At 39.8% G+C, this 17607-nt stretch overlaps 1 protein-coding gene across 2 annotated transcripts in view; it reads left to right on the top strand.

The window, feature by feature from the left end:
- Positions 1 to 17103, top strand: part of HTR1F (5-hydroxytryptamine receptor 1F) — a 162064-nt gene extending 144961 nt beyond the window's left edge. For both annotated transcript variants that reach the window (XM_072138531.1, XM_072138532.1), the window contains exon 3: positions 10661 to 17103. In XM_072138531.1, coding sequence (XP_071994632.1) covers positions 10686 to 11789 — 1104 coding nt within the window. In that variant the 5' untranslated portion in view covers positions 10661 to 10685 and the 3' untranslated portion in view covers positions 11790 to 17103. The remainder of the gene's footprint in view (positions 1 to 10660) is intronic.
- The last annotated feature ends 504 nt before the right edge of the window (positions 17104 to 17607 follow it).

Here is a 17607-nt window from a genome sequence, read left to right as displayed (position 1 = left end):
GCTTGCTTGCATCAGTTTATAGGTTATTTCAGGTGGGTGTTTTCTGTATAATGCAGCAGACACCTAGTGTGCTTGAAGAGCCCTCTTAAAACATTCTTAACAGCACTGTGACATACTAGTATAAAATAATTGCTAAAAAAAAAATTTCACAATCTTAGGAATCAACATGTCATTAGAGATGAGCGAGCACTAAAATGCTCGAGTGCTCGTTACTCGAGTCAAACTTTTTCTGCTGCTCCAGTGCTCGTTTCGAATAATGAACCCCATTGAAGACAATGGGAGACTCGAGCATTTTTCAAGAGGACCAATAAAATGTGTCATTTTTTTGAGAAATAAGGAAGTCAGTCCTGTTTCTTCGTTTTTTTTATTCAATGGAATATTCGTGGAACTTCAAAAAGGAGAATGACCCATGTTAAACATCTGCAATGTGTTCTTCACACATATTGTTCTTCACGTACTATTGTGAAGAACACCTTTCTGCACTCATGTCCTCTGATAAGTTAGCAGATGTATGGAAACATCTGCAATGTGGTCTTCACGCTAATGCTCGAACGAGCATCAAGCTCGGACGAGTATGCTCGCTCATCTTTAATTGTCATACCATTAGTATGGGAAAATAAGGATTTAGATACACTATTGATTTTGCAAGTCTTCCCACATACAAAGAATTTAGAATTTTTATTGTAGGTCACCTTATCCGTGAAACTCCCTCTGCTCACTCCAGCAAATGGAGGCACAAGAGAAGGTCATGTAGTTAGATGAGACCAAAATAGAATGTTTTACTATCATGGGTTCGGAGAGTGAAGAGGGATGAGTACCCCCCCAAGAAAAGCATCCCAATCATGTCGGTGAAAACATCATACTTTTGCAAGATTTTGGCCAACAACTTCATTCCCTTCATAGGAGCATTAAAGATAGGAGGTTGAGTCTTCCAGCATGACAAAGAACCAGTTTCCAGACCTGAACCCAACTGCAAATCTTTAGAGGGAGATGAAATTCAATGTTGCCCAGAAAAAGCCCCATAAATTGTAAGATCTGGACAAAAAAAACAAAATTTGCAAACCATCTGACAAGCACTTTGATGGTTGTCTGATGAGCAATGGATAGGCACCAGTTCTCTATGCACATAGGGCACTTGTGACCTACATTCTGCTGATCACATAAGTACCAGAAAGATTGACAATTAAGGTTAAAACCAATTAACAAACCATTGAAAGGGGTGAGGATTGATGGTTGTCACATGATTATTCCACCCCCAGTAGGTGATAAATATTGGAAAGACAAATATCCATCTTCTTGGTTAAATGGTTTCTGTCATTGCATCTATTAAAATGGAATTAGTTTAAGAGGTAGGAGACACTAATGAGAGTAAAATGTATACAGATAAGCACTGTATAGAAGGATATAAATGACATATGTCATGTGGCTAAGGAACATCAGAGGCAATATATATGTGAGGCACAGAAATAGGCTTGCTGTATACAGCATTTGCTCCTCAGAGTATTTTTCTTTAAATGAAGAGGAAGACAACAAGCAATAAACTATCCTTTTATTACCACCGTTTTAAGGGGTTTTCCATTCCCGTTTTTGATGAGGGTTTGACACTGATCAGTTGTTACTGGTTCCACCTGCTGCCGAGACCTACACAGGGAATGGAGCTAAAAGGAGAAGACTTTATCCGCTGTAAAGCAAAATTTCTGAAGTACCTAGTCTCGTTCCTTTGGACAGCTGATCTGAAACAAATTTGTTTTGAAATGTCTCTGGAGTCAAGGCTGGCTCCAAGTTTTAGTAGGCCCCTGGGTGACAGAGCTTTAGTGGGCCCATTTGTGGGCCGCCCTCCAGTGGCCACACTGCCCTTCTAACCAACGTAGTCACACTTCTCCCCTACCCCACGTAGCCACAATGTCTCCCCTCCTCCTGTGGACACACTGCCACCCCCCCCTGTGGACACACTACCCACCAACCCCTGTGGACACACTACCCCTCCCCCCTACCCCTGTGGACACACTGCACCCCTACCCCTGTGGACACACTGCCCCCCTACCTCTGTGGACACACTGCCCCCCTACCCCTGTGGACATACTGCCCCCCCTACCCCTGTGAACACACTGCCTAACCTCCCCCAGTACACAGACTGCCCCCCTCCGCCTGTACACAGACTGCCCCCTCCCCCTGTAGACAGACTTCCCCCCTCCCTTTGTGGACACACTCCCACCCCTGTAGACAGACTACCCCTCTCAACCTGTAGACAGACTGCCCCCTCCACCTGCAGACATACTTCCCCTCTCCCCAGGTAGACAGACTGCCCCCCTCCAGCTCCAAAAGATTTTCAGACTTTCAGTTACATCTTCTTCGTCTATGATAGGTGTCTGATACAATTCTATGAGACGAAGATCCCTAAGTGGGTCTGGTATCCAAAACCCGACCTCGTCTTCTATCCCCTCTCCTCGAACAGACTATAATTACCAAAGCTTGTATTACATAATGGCCCATATTTAGTAGCTTCTCCTTCAATCTAATGGTTGGTCATGTAACCATTTGCCTGTGACATCCATTTCATAGACAGGAATTTTGACCAAATGTCGAAAATAAACCATACAACCCACTCTGGCAAAAAAAAATGGAAGTCCATATATTAGGTAAATTGAAATTTGTTTAAAACTTTGCACAAAAGCCTTTTTTGGTGAAGAGAACTCTTGTATGAGGAAATTAGTCACATGCATTTCTCAGGTGTGATTTGCCACACAATCGCTCTTCAAATCCTGCGGGTTCTGTGGGTTCCTTCTATGTACTGTGAGCTTTAGTTTCTTCATTGAACTTTCTGATGGATTCAGGTCATATGATTGGCTGGGCCATTTTAGCAGATTCAGTTGACCCAGCTAATATTATTTTTCACTGAGTGACAGGATTGCTTTCTAATTACTGATAAAATTCAGCCGGTGTCATGACTTTCCAAGACATTTTGCACTTCTCTTTCTTCATGTGATCAGTACTTTTTCCCTCTTTTCTCATTATTGGATATAACAAAATTTATGAACATCTATTGCTTGATTCATTTGCCAGTGTGGATCGGATAGGATGTGCTGACATCTGGTCATTTCACATCAATTTAGAAAATTTGCTTAGAAAATTGGTAAAGTGCTCGATACTTATTTCACCCCCCCCCCCCCCCTTTAGACGTAATTCCTGACAAATTGAAAAAATTCTAAGACTCCTTTAGGAATATAACCTCGGATTCTTATATCATGGATCCTCCAAGGAACCTTTCATCTACAACAGATCACGGTTAGGTCTACAGTCATTCCTAGATAATGAACAACATTACTGAGCTTCCAACATTTTTGTTGCGCCCGCCTTGAGCCCCAAAGTACAAGGACATTTATTAAAATAATGTAACATGCCAGTACTGACTAACACAGTCCTCTGTTCGAGCAGGGTCACTTTTCCGTTTCTAATCATTGCTTCATTAGATATTGGAGCGTGATTACAAGCTTGAAGAAAGCAAGTGAGCTGTAATGAAAACTGATGAATAGCTTGTGAAAGATTCATCTATGGACCTTAGGGTTAAATCATCATATCATATAAATGTGATTTGCATAAACAAGATCTGCAATATGCCGCTGAGGGGAGTCATTACAGAGGAAGGTGTAGATGGAAAGAGCTTCATTCTTCATTACAAGGCTCTTCCCAGTCCCATCACATCTAACCATTCTTTACATGGAGCACAATATAAAATGAGTGTAATTCAACTGTACAGACATCAATATATAAGCATCTGGGCTCTATAGGAATCTGCCAGAAAAGATTCAGTCATGTACTGTATCATGCAGTCCGGAAGCATCGCTTTTAGGGCAGTATATGGCAACATATGGCACCCACAGACTGTTATATGCATCTGGATGTACATATCCAGCTGTATTGGCAACAAGTAATTTTCGAAAAAAAGTTGAGCTTCTGCCTTGATCCTGTTGCCATCAATTGTGGATAAATGGGGTCTACTCTCTCCGCAAACATTATAATCTGCTGGCAGCAAGTTGTGAAGAAAATCACTATAATTAAGAAATAAGATATTCATTATTTCTTACTATTATGACATTTCTGAGAAATTCCCATTTTAATCTGTATGCAAATTAGGCAGTTGGTGCATCCAGGGATCATCCTCAGGAACCAGAGCACTGCTATTCCTGCCTGGACCAGACAAAAAGAGATTTGTCTTGTGAGTAGCCGTGGAGTAACAGTGGAAGAAGAGGGAAGTGATTTAGGTGGGAATAGCAGTGCTCCCAGTGCTGAGGATATGACCTTAGTGCACCAATCACCTAATTAGCATATAGATTAAAATTGGAGTACTTAGAAATGGCGTAATGAACAGAAATTAAGAAGGTGTGTTGAAAATCACCTTGCATTTCTCTACATACTGCCGGAAGATTCTAATACTTTAAGCAGAAAGGCAAAACCTATAATCAGAGGGGGACTACATCCCCTAAATCATTTCCAGTAAAAATATTGTGTTGCTCAATTGTCTAAAGTATGATCTATCCTGGATCTAGGGTTTGGTAAGGGGCTATTGACCTTTCAAGAGGTTATCTTAGGGCAAATAAAAAAAAGCCATATTTATGGAGAGTCAGTAGAAAAGAGAAAGTTACAACACATGTCAACCTGCAGCTAAGATGTTGGGGTGCAGACAGATTTTAATGCAAACTTTGTTTTGTTCTGCATCGTCAGGACACAAGTCCCAATGAGCTTATAATGTGCAATGATCAGGAATAGACCAAGCACCTAGTATATTGAGTGTATCTGTACATATCCTTAAAGGAAACTTGCCATCACTGATCTAACTATTAAGGTAGATCTGGTGGCAGGTTCCTATAATTTGTAGAAGGATTTCCCTTTTTAGGGCTAATCCTTTAGTGCCCCAAATCTTTTTGAATTTTTAATGGCCCTTATATGCAAAGTTACTAAAGAGGCTACTGGGGCGTGGAGTAGCCGGAGCTGAGGCTACACAGTGCGGCTACTCCACGCCCCCATAGCCTCTTGCGATCCATCTACCAATGCATCTTCAGCGTGCAGCTCCTTGCGGCTGTGGCTCATTTGCATATTTTATTTAAAAAATTGGAAGCAAAAATCCAGCATGGGAGCCTCCTGGCTTTATAAGTACTTTATCCATGTGGTATATATCCTTTAAAGGAACATTCCAGTCCAAGCTAATTCACTGAATGGTGCTGGTCCTGAAGGGTGGAGAATGGCACAATTTCATTTCAATGCTGCAATATGCAGCAAAGGCTTACCGGGTATGGAGAGGGCTCAGTGCTAAAACCGATCACGGGTGTTATTCCACCGATGGCCACCGCAAAGCTGCAGGCAGCTACAAAAAGATGGCAACGATCGTCGATCCCCGTGACGTCATTGGGGAGCGGCAATCGGTCGCCATGACAGCCTCGGGTCTTCCGAAGACCTAAGGCTGTTTCGTTTTAACCATTTCATTACATTGTGCAATTTGCACATTGTAACGAATTAGGAGGAAAATCCCTATATACTGCCATACTGGAGTATGGCAGTGTATGGTAGGATCAATGAGACAATCTAGGGTTAAAGTACCCTAGGGGTTCTTAAAAATAGTAAAAGTAAAAATAAAAAAAGTAAAATAAAAAATATATAATTAAAAAACCTAAAAATTCAAAACACCCTCCTTTCCTGATATAAATTTAAATAAACAGTAAATATCATAAACACATTAGGTATCGCCACATCTGAAAATGCCCGATCTATCAAAATATAATAACAGTTTTTCACTGTGTTAACCCCGTAAAGAAAAATAGCGCCCAAAGTCGAAAATGGCCCTTTTTTGGCATTTTGAAAAATATCAAAAATTCAAAAAAAAGGGATAAAACAGTCGGACAGTCCTAAAAATGGTAGCATTGAAAACTTCATAAAAAGTGACAAAAAATGACACCACCCACAGCTCCGTACAGTGAAGTATGAAATACTTATTAGAGCCAGAAGATGGCAAAATCAAAAAAAAAAAATTGTACAGGTTTTAATTTTTGTAAATGTATGAAAACATTATAAAACCTATACAAATGTGTTATTCCCGTGATCGTACCAACCCAAAGAATAAAGTAGACCTTTTGTCATTTGGGGTGAACAGTGAAAGCTGTAAAATCCAAGCCCACAAGAAAATGGCGCAAATGTGTTTTTTCAGCATTTTCACTGCATTTGGAATTTTTTTTCCTGCTTCCCAGTACACGGCATGGAATATTCAGTACCATCACTATGAAGTGCAAATTTTTACGCAGAAAAAAAAGACATCACACAGCTTTTCACATGGAAAAATTAAAAAGTTTTAGATTTTTGAAGGTGGGGAGTGAAAAAAGGGGCCAGGTCATTAAGGGGTTAACAAATAGATGAGGGCTTTTTTAATTGCTTTTCCTAGCTCCGCTTCTAACCTTGCCTTATATTATATTCCCGCGAACCAGATTCATCAGAATTTTTGGATTCTAAAATGATGTATGAAGAAAATCTCTACGACTACAGTTTATTGACTCTCACTTCCCACAACTCATCTGCACGATAAATACATCTCCTATGATGAAGTGTCTGGTATTTCAGCATTATACATTGAGAACACCCTGTTCTGACATATAACTGAAGTGTGAGATTTCAACATGTGATATTTAAGGTGATAATGTATTATGCTCAATCTATGGGAGAGAATGATGTGTGCATTATCATCATATTATACATGGCTATTGTCAGCTTGTCAGCGGAGCCCTGCTAAAATCTGGACTTCTATTTATGTGGACTGATGTATGATAAGAAAAGAAACTGAAATGTAAATTTAGAACCTAAGCAGAAAATAAAAGAATATGTAAAAAACGTGCTCAAAAAGATAATAGAGAGGCGAGACACAAAGGTCAAAGAGTATGGAATGTAGCGGAAGTGATTTATAGACAGAGATTAGACAGAATAAGGGGCTCAAGATGAGTCTCAAATTTGCATTCACAACGACAGAGCTGTATGGGGAGATATTCACAATGTGGGTTTTTTAAGAGCAGACATTATAGTGTGTCCATGTGTTTATCAGACGGAGCCATACAAAAATGGGATACATTGCTCTTCTATGTGCACACAGAATATTAGTTATCAAAATTTCAGATATTTATTTCTTTGACATTGCTGTGTGCCGTCTAGTTGTGTAAAACCAAAGGCAAAATTTCATGTACTACAATGTAAGTTTTATTTTGTTGTAAACATTACAGTATTGGTAAATAATATACATTAGCTAATGATATATAATTTTAATATTTTTTTTATTATTTTATTGTTTATTCTCCCAAGAGTTGCAATCGCCTAAAAGAGGTTGTTCAGGATTAGTAAAACATGGTAAAACATGGATATTTTCTTCTAAAAACCATACATCAACAACAGGGGGGCAACTAAACCTGAGCCCTAGGGCAACCGTTTTGATTTTGGGACACCAATGCCCCCTTTCCTCTTACCCTCCTGTACCTTTCAGCAGCTCACATGACACATTGATGCAGGTTCATTGACAGTATGATAATTTTTTTAAATCCATTTTTTGGAATAAGTAAAAAGGCCATCAACAATATCATAGTACATAGCCAACACAGTACAAAGCAGTCTTAGGACAAGCATCTTAAAAATGAATGTCCCTCCGTAGTCCAAAAACATCTATATGTCAATGTCAATAATACATCAATGCAGCTTAGATACAGCAGCTCAACTCTATGTGAGGTAGTTACTTCTACAACAGCTCAGATACAACGGCTTTACGTAAAGTAGATACTTTTGTAGTAGCAAAGGGGATATACTAGCTCAACTCTATCTATGGTAAATACCAATATAATGGCAGTTTAGATACAGCGCCACAGCTCTGCGTGAGGTAGACATCTTTAAAAAATTTGGAAAAATAGGATGGAATTAATAAAAACTTCTGACCGCTTATTAAATCAGGCCCAGTGTCATAATGAAATGTATGCCAGGTTAGAGGTATAACCAGCGCTGGTATTCTGGTGTGGGCACCTGCCCCTTTACGCTCACTGTTTGAAAAAAGGAAGGGTCGAAAAATTCCTGGTATACAACAAAAAGACTGGCATGCAAGGAATGATAAATCGGTCCCATTGTTTGTATACTAGCTTGTATTATGTTCCAGTTACATCCGGTGACATCTTTTCTTCAGGTAGTGAGAATGGAGTTTAAAGAGAACACTTTAGCCCTTGCAGCTGCATAATTCTCTATAGCCTCAATTACTTTTACTATATTCTGGCCTACTGCTACTTTTGACATTAATGAATAAGATCCTTATTCATTAATGTCATCTGAAAGCTTGTATCGTTAATCTCATTGCATGAGTAGGGCCTCATACACACGAACATACAGTTTATGGCGCCCCCCACGAACAGAAGCTAGGATAAGGTCGCCATAGACGTGCATCGTGCACGGCATAGTACAGAGAGCACATGTGTGTCTCACCATCAAAAATATAGAGCATGCGCTTTCTTTTGGCGGAAATACAGAACGACTGCACAGCTCCTTATGGAGGGGCCGGCCGTATGCTACACCCTGGTCCCAGCCCTGGTGTAGCATACAGTTGTGCATGAGACCTGATGGTGAAAATTTCCGACTATTAAATTGTGAAGTGTTAAAGGAGATCAAAGTGTTTACAGCATCTTGTAGGCCTCCATGGTTTATGGACTCCATGGTAACTGCAACACGGCGGCCTCTATTGCCATGGTAAATGACTGGTCTTCATGACGTCCCAAAAGCTGAAATCATCTGTGTTCACGAATGAGAGGTGCTATTGTTACCTGCAACATGGGAAATCTCAGCCGTTACTAAGAATTATCTAGTGTATAAGACATATTCATACACGTCTGCTAGAGAGGCAGCGTAGTCTCCGGGAGGCTTCCTTACCTTGCATTATCTTCCAGGCTTATAATGTCTGCCCTTTTATAGACTCACATATGATATCCCCTGATAGATTTTTATACAAAACCGGCGCTTTTCTTCTTCAAAATGATATTTCCTCAGAAAGTGAGCAGATGTCGACTAAATCCTTTAGAAATTTTGCTCTTAGAAAACAGGCACTGTTCACCGAAAAATGATCATGGCGTCTATCATATGCTCTTCTTATAAGAAATAAGGCTTTTCAATGTAATATCACCGGATTGCTGATATTTCGGATAGTGGGGGGATTTATGAAGCTGAGTCTTCCTCTTTTCTGGTATGAAGGTGGAGCATAGGTATTTTAAACTTAAATTTGCCCAACGTTTTTCTTCGTACAAGATGCTCGTGAGTATGAAAAATTGAGCGCGTCACAGCAAGGATCCTCGGCTGGGAAGATTTACAGAAAATTGGTGCAAGTTATAGCTGACATCTATACAGGCTAATTGCTGGCATATGGGATATCCTGAAATCCACTAAAATGAATGGGAATCAATCACCACGATCTGACTCAACTGCTGTTATATAGGGCTATGCCCACACATGCCACTTATACCTATGTATTTATATTACAGATGCCCCTTTCATGAAAAACCTCACTTTTTAATATGCAAATGAGGCTGACAAGCTTTATGGGCATTAAGGAGTTCCTCAGGGGTGCGGCTCCACAGCAATAACAATGTCCCCTGCTACACTGCCACCGCCGGTGTCTTCTCTCATCCTTGACTCTACATCACCCTTGGGTCCTCTTGGAGCAGCTGTACTATAGAAGCAATGGTATGGGTGGCATAACCCTACATAACATGGCAGTTAGTTCGGGAAGCTAAATTGTGGTGATGGATTCCTTGGGCATGGCATGCCAGAGGAGAAAATTACTTTTTGCATAAAGAGGTGAACATTTACAGATTTTGATGACACTGCGTGTATTCACACTGCCTTTGGAGCGTACTGTATCTTTAGTGTACCTAGCATGCAAGGTCATATGTCAAATGTATTCTCAGAGATCCAAAGGAGACACAAAATACGTGGAACATGGATTTTGTTTTGACTTTATAGTTGATTACACTATGCTATCATGATTCATCCCCTAAAATATCTATCTATCTATCTATCTATCAATCATCTATCTATCTATCTATCTCCTATCTATCTATCTAAAAAGTAGAAGATCCAGAGCAGCACAGCTAGCGGTGGGTGCAGAAGCCGCTGATCCATTGGCCTGGGTCTCCAATAAAGGTTCAGTGAAGGGGCAGCACTCCTTGTACTGATGAAGAGATCTATTAGCTGCTGATCTATTATCTGTCTATCAATCATCTATCTATCTATCTATCTATCTATCTATCTATCTATCTATCTATCTCTATATCAATGAATCATTCATCTATTTATCTATCAATCATCTATATATCAAACTTTTTCATCTCTCAGTAGCAGAAGCATACATTTAAAGACATTCACTGAATTTCTTCAAAATAAGTAAAAAGCAATAATAGAACATGCCCAAATATATTACACTATAAGAACAAACAAACATCAAATATGCAAATACAGCATACAAAACATGACATGATAATAATAACAATAATAATAATCATACAACCATAGATGCAGCCTTTCATGGCTTCTTATCATAATGACAGCATATAACATACTAAATGTGTAAATGTATCATTAAACATGTCTTTTTTTCCTTCTCCAGCTATCAACTCCCCGTTGTGAACTTTATGTGTAGAAGGAATATGGATATACTAAACAGAACGGAATATAATTGCACAGAACCGCTAACCAAAGGGATTACAGGCAAGATTCTTATCTCGCTCACTCTGTCCGTCCTGACATTGATGACAACTGCAATAAACTCTCTGGTAATTGCTGCAATAATTGTGACACGGAAGCTCCATCATCCTGCCAACTACTTGATATGTTCCCTGGCATTGACGGATTTCCTGGTGGCCGTGCTGGTGATGCCGTTCAGCATTATGTACATTGTAAAGGAAACCTGGGTCATGGGTCAAGCAGTATGTGACATCTGGTTGAGCGTGGATATTACTTGTTGCACGTGTTCCATATTGCACCTCGCCGCTATTGCATTGGATCGTTATAGAGCTATTACAGACGCGGTGGAATATGCCAGAAAGCGGACAACCCGACATGCGGCCTTCATGATTGCCATGGTGTGGATTATTTCTATCTTCATATCTATGCCGCCGTTATTCTGGCGGCACCAAAGACACAATCGTGACGACGAATGCATCATCAAACACGACCACATTGTTTTTACTATTTATTCTACATTTGGAGCCTTTTATATCCCATTGGCGTTAATACTGATCCTTTACTATAAAATTTATAAAGCTGCCAAATCCTTGTATCACAAACGCAACATGAGTCGGTGTGAGAAGGAACAAAATGGCCAAGTCCTTCTCGAAGCTTGTGGGAAAAGTTCTACCATGTGTATAGCGGAGAAGTCTTTCTCCGACCACTCGACAGATTTTGACAGGATCCATATCACAATACGGAACCCAAGAGTAGAAATGAGGCAAGAGAAGGTAACGCGGAAGCAACGAATCTCCAGCAATAGAGAACGCAAAGCCGCCACCACCTTGGGCTTAATCTTGGGGGCTTTTGTCATTTGTTGGCTTCCGTTCTTTGTGAAGGAAGTTATTGTAAATATATGTGATGCATGTTATATCTCGGACGATATGTCCAATTTCCTTACGTGGCTTGGATACCTCAATTCCTTAATTAACCCTCTCATATATACCATCTTCAATGAGGACTTTAAGAAAGCATTCCAGAAACTGATGCGCTGCAGACACTATCTATGAGAAATTATTACTTGAAAGGTTTCCTTTTCATTTCTGCTCTTTTATGTATTATGCTACAGTTCGATTAAATCGAGGAGACTGATGCTTTACCATATTTTCTTATGGGAAATTTTCAATGTAATGCTCCAACGATCTCATACCTTTCAATTTCCTGACACGATGCCGCTTTTCGTTCACTTGTTCATTATTACTTACCTTTAAGGGGGAAGATAATATTTCAAGTCAAGAAGGTCAAGGCATAAAGAGAGTTGAATGAGTTATGGTTAATAAAGCAATTACAGTGGCGAATAGGAAATATCAGGTTCTTCTACATAAGTCAATGATCGGGTAAACTAACATTTGTACAACCATTTGTTTTTGACCATTGTCCCGTTTACATATGGCCATGATCTTAGGAAAACAAAGGAAAATTACTGTGTGAATAGAGAAGAACATTTCTGGAATGTTGATATAAAGAGCATCTCCTTCTCCATAAGTCCTGACCTCTATGTTCATTACATAGATATGAATTGATTCACATAGAAACTATATAGGGGGAGATTTATCAGAGGTGTCTGAGAGCAGTAATGTTCTAGTTGCCCATGGCAACCAATCAGAACTCAGCTTTTATTTATCAACAATTTATAAAATTACACCTGAGCTCTGATTGGTTTTCATGTGCCCCAGTCACTTCTGATAAATTGCCCCCTATATATTTTCTGGTTGTCCACTTTGACTTGGTTCCGCCATGCATAACAGCTAATTTCAGAGAAGCACCCATAGTTAAGAATACACCATCTGGAGGGCTTCTACACAAATTCTGGGGCTTTGATTTTCTTGCAAGATATCAGTCTTGGTATTTGGCCATTGTAATTCTCTCCTCTCAGAAAAGAGGTTCTTTTAGCTGAGGACGGAGCATGTGTTTTGGTAATCTTCTCTGACATTGACCGATCAGTGGCAGGCAGTGTCAGGCAGTGAATCTATGTAGCAGCCCCTATATAATGTTCATCACTACATTTATGATGTTTTGAAATAACCCCTAATCTATTAGCTAGAGTGGAAGAACATCGTCCCCTCTAGAGGATCATGGCATGTGCACGCCCCTCCAACCACTGATATGGGAGTGTATAACAGAGAGGGAGTGCAGACAGGAATCACTGGAAGGCCCCTCCATCCATCAGAAGCCTAAAAGATACAGGACTTTACAGGAAGTCCAGAATCTTGCTGCTAAGTACAATATTGGTGCCCCCTTTAGGTTGTTATATTGTCTGTGTTAAAGTTTGGTTTAAGTGACCAACCCCTTTAACTGTTCATGCCTTCAACATCAGGAATGAAGGTATGCTGGCAGTTTAAGGGTAAAAACTGACTGACAATTTCCCTTCTACAAAACTTTTTAGTTTTTTTTTTGCAGCTATACTTTGATAAAAAAAACTAAATTATAATTTATCTATGGTGGAAAAAGTAGCCCCCAATTAAAATGGAGTAAATTATTATATAGGTGGCAATCCCTGTAATGAAGAAATCCATATGCATTTAATGTTGGACTGTTGTGTATCTGACTTTACATTATTTATATAATTTATGGCTTTATTAAATTCTGTTTCCTCATGTGCCATAACTTAAAAAAAAACCATTTGTTGCATGTTGTCCGTCTTATTTTGCTTATGTGCCAAATTCTAAGAAATCAGACTAAGTCATTAGACAGAGTTATGAAACTTTCTAAAAAATGTCTTTGCTTCCCAAACCTACCAATCACAACACATTTCATTTTGTATTCTACTCTTGAAAAACAAAAGTTGTGATGTAATTGGTTGCTATGAGTGGATGAGTGGAATCGAAGCACGATATTCGGCTCTGGGCTTGGGTTCCCAATCCCAAACTAGGACCACACCCAGAAGCTTGCATTCTGGCCAACCCTGGTCTAGTAACACCCGGGATTGGTGCTGACACCAGTCACAGGCGTTAACCTTTTAAATGCCACTGGCAAAGATGGCACACAGCATCGGAACCCACAATCGGTCAAACCTGAATCCAATTGGGTCCTCTCATCCTTCGCTGTTAGCCATTCTTTTACATAGTTTCAAAAAATCTGTCCAAAATGAACAGACACTCGTTGCCCACATATGATTTATGAATGGACATTTTTTTAATTAAAAAAATTAAAAATAGATTGTCTAAATGAGACAACCCATCTTGTTTGTTTGCATCTAAAGCAACTTTCTAAAGAATTTGCATAAAAGGAAGCAATTACATTCACTTAAGTGAAACTAAATGCTTACATATTGTTTTTTATTTCATGAATGAATAGAGCAGGTGATGATAATAAACTTTGTATTAGTATTTACATTTTATTGAATTGCATTATACTTCATTTCTTCCCAGAACTTTGTATAAATTAGCTGTTCCTCTATGCTCAGATAGTAGGACTGGACCATTCTGCCTAAAATTTTAATCTCTATTTTTTCACACCAAAATTTAATTTTCTATTTTAACTCCGTGGGGCACATTTACTTACCCGTCTCGTTGACGCTGCCGATCCGGAATGTCCGACAAGGATTCGGAGCTGCCGCGATTCACTAAGATCCCGCGTCCAATTTCCTTCCATGTGTTGCTTCCCCGCCGAGGTCCATTGGAATTCACCATCTTCTTCCCGGTGCATGTAAGTGCATGTCTCGCGAAAGTTACATTCCCCGGTTTGTCCGAATCAGTCAGGTTGGCCCACTTCCACGGCCCCCGATTTGTGTCGCATGCAATGTGTCGCCACAATCCGATCGTGTGCGCCAAAAACCCGGGGCAATTCAGCGAAAAACGGAAAAATTTGCGAAACCCAGCGGAAATCCGGCCGCAGGACCCTCAGTAAATGTGCCCCCATGTATTAGACTTCTCTCTTTGACCCATCTCACTTCAAGTTGCTCATGCTTTTTTCTCTATCCCTTTTCCCTCTATGTTGCTCCCCTCTTATCTCTTCAGGGCCTCCCTTTTGGTGATAAAATCAGTCTTATGTTTATGGAGGGATATAGGATTATTTGCCAGGAACTGGAATCATTAAGTTCTGGCTCTGATATTAGCTCTGCCCCCTGATTTATTTGGACCTATCGCCCAGTCTAGCAGCTAAGAAATCAGTAAAGTTTATAGTAACTCCACTCCTTAATGAGAGTACTGTATTTACTCGTGTATAAGCTGAGTTTTTCAGCACAAAAAAATCTGACCTTGGCTTATACACGAGTCAAAGAAAAAAAAAAGTAATACTCACCCTCCCATGCCCCGATCCCCGGCGGCGGCTCCCGATCGCGAACCCGTTGTATACTATATGGGGCTGGCTGTATATTACATGGGGCTGGCTGTATGCTACATGGGACTGGCTGTATACTACATGGGGCTGGCTGCATACTACTTGGGGCAGGCTGTATACTACACCCTCGGCTTATACTCGAGTCAATAGGTTTTCCCAGTTTTTGGTGGCAAAATTAGGGGTCTCGGCTTATACTCGGGTCGGCTTATACTCGCGTATATACGGTAACTGTATATGCTCATCTCCTTACAGAACCAAATCATTTAGTGAAATATTCTCTAGGCTTGTAAGGAGTTAATCTTTAGCTTTTCCTCACAAGACTTCAGAATAGGAAAGCATTAAATAATAAACTTTACTAGAATAACTTGCACCTGTAAAATTTGTTACATTAATAAATACATTTTAACATTCTATTTTAAAGGGGCATTCCAAATTTAAATATTCCATCTAGCTTAGGCAATAGGTAAGACCTTCCCCTTTCCAAAAAGTTAAGTAGCCATAGAGCTGTGCATTGAGAAGTCCTCTTCAATATGCTTTTGCTGCAATGTGGCCTGTTGTCAGAACATGAAAAAGATACAATCTCTCATTTTCTTCAAAAATACTCTACTGGTTTCAATATCAAAAATTGAATAAAAAACAAGTAAATGCTGCCTCAAAATATTAAGAAAAAAACATTTTGATATTATATTTTTATTATGTAACAAGATCCATATGTTGTATGATATCAGTGGCTTATGAAAGCTAATAGGGTTATATGTGGTATAAATACTCTTACTTTACTATCCACAGTGTATGCAAATCCTATATAATAACTGACTATTTTCTGTGACACCGAATAAAGGGGCTGGCCACTCTTTTATATAAGTTACTGCCTTAATTAATCCCTGAATGTCCATCAAATGATTCAGCAGTACTGCTACTTTCTTTAGTCCTGTCTGCAAACTCTCTTTACTTGTCTGAGCACTGATATAATAGGAGGAGCTGTAGCAGTAGAGTTATAATTTATCCTGCTCTCTTCCCCCATCCTGTATCTGTCAATGAGAATGGACTGTGAGAGAAAGAGGCACAGTGGGTAACACCATGAGGACAGACTGAAGGAGTGATAAACAGGAAGTCGTGTATATGTGCAGAGGGGAGCAGGTTGAGAACATGGAAAGAATGAATCTATAAAAGGAGGAAAAGGTACACATACATATACATACAGAGACATGTCTAATGAAAGAGATTTCCAAAGTCAAGAGTGACCAACCCCTTTAAGTTATGGTGAACGTTATACTGCTCCATTATATAAGCATTACTTCAATGGGAAAACTCTGAAAGCTTACAAATTACACAGCACGTCCAAATATTTTCTTTTTGCTATTTTTGATCCAAAATGAATTAGACTCATGAGGAACATCTGTTTGTCTCTGCTAAACTTTTGAAATAATTAAAATGCATAATCTGACACATTTAATTTGCTATTTCCGACATCCAGCTACATTAAGATAATCAAATTATGTGTACATTTTCAACGTGTTCCCATAAATTTACACATGAGAGGATGATTCAAGGGAATATGTAACAACAATAAAATAAATGCTTCATTTTCAAAACACATTTTACTTTCCTGAGCTCTACGAGTCAATGGTGGGGGACGAGGAAAGTGCTTCTTTCTCTAATGTACTTTACCCTTGTCACATTCACTACCTCCTGGACCAAATTAATTCCACTCTAAAAGATCGGATGAATTCCATCATAATAGCAAATTATGTGGTTTGACAACTTCTTTAACAAAACCCCTCTGAAGGCTAAAAATCACAACCATTGAGAAATGAACATGTATACAACATGTCCATATTGTCATGACACATATATCTGGACAAGACCATATTTTCATAGCATACTTATTTTAATATGTCCATCATCTCAAGGCATTCCTATTAGGACATGTACATTTTGGGGGTCATTTACTAAGGGCCCGATTCGCGTTTTCCCGACGTGTTACCCGAATATTTCCGATTTGCGCCGATTTCCCCTGTATTGCCCCGGGATTTTGGCGCACGCGATTGGATTGTGTCGCATCGGCGCCGACATGCACGCGACGGAAATTGGGGGGCGTGGCCGAGCGAAAACCCGACAGATTCGGAAAAACCGCCGCATTTAAAAAAAGAAATGTGTCGCTTGGGACGCGCTTACCTTCACTTGGTCCGGCCCGGTGAACTCGAGTGCGTTCAGATGCTTCTCAGCGCAGCAGCGCCACCTGGTGGACGGCGGAGGAACTACCTTGATGAATCCCGGCCGGACCCGAATCCAGCGCAGAGAACGCGCCGCTGGATCGCGAATGGACCGGGTAAGTAAATCTGCCCCTATCTCTTGACACATATATCTTAACGCGCCCATTATCTCATGGTTTATATCTGGACATGCTCATCTTCTCATTAAACATGTATCTGGACATGTACGATACATCTTCTTGTGATACACATTTCTGGACATGTCCATCTTCTCATGGTACATATTTGGACATGTTCATTTTCTCCTAAAACATATATCTGCAAATGTCCA

Source organism: Engystomops pustulosus, chromosome 2, assembly GCF_040894005.1.
Source record: "Engystomops pustulosus chromosome 2, aEngPut4.maternal, whole genome shotgun sequence".
Taxonomy (NCBI): domain Eukaryota; kingdom Metazoa; phylum Chordata; class Amphibia; order Anura; family Leptodactylidae; genus Engystomops; species Engystomops pustulosus.
The sequence above is the reverse complement of the archived record's forward strand: the minus strand, read 5'-3'. Positions and strand labels throughout refer to the sequence as shown.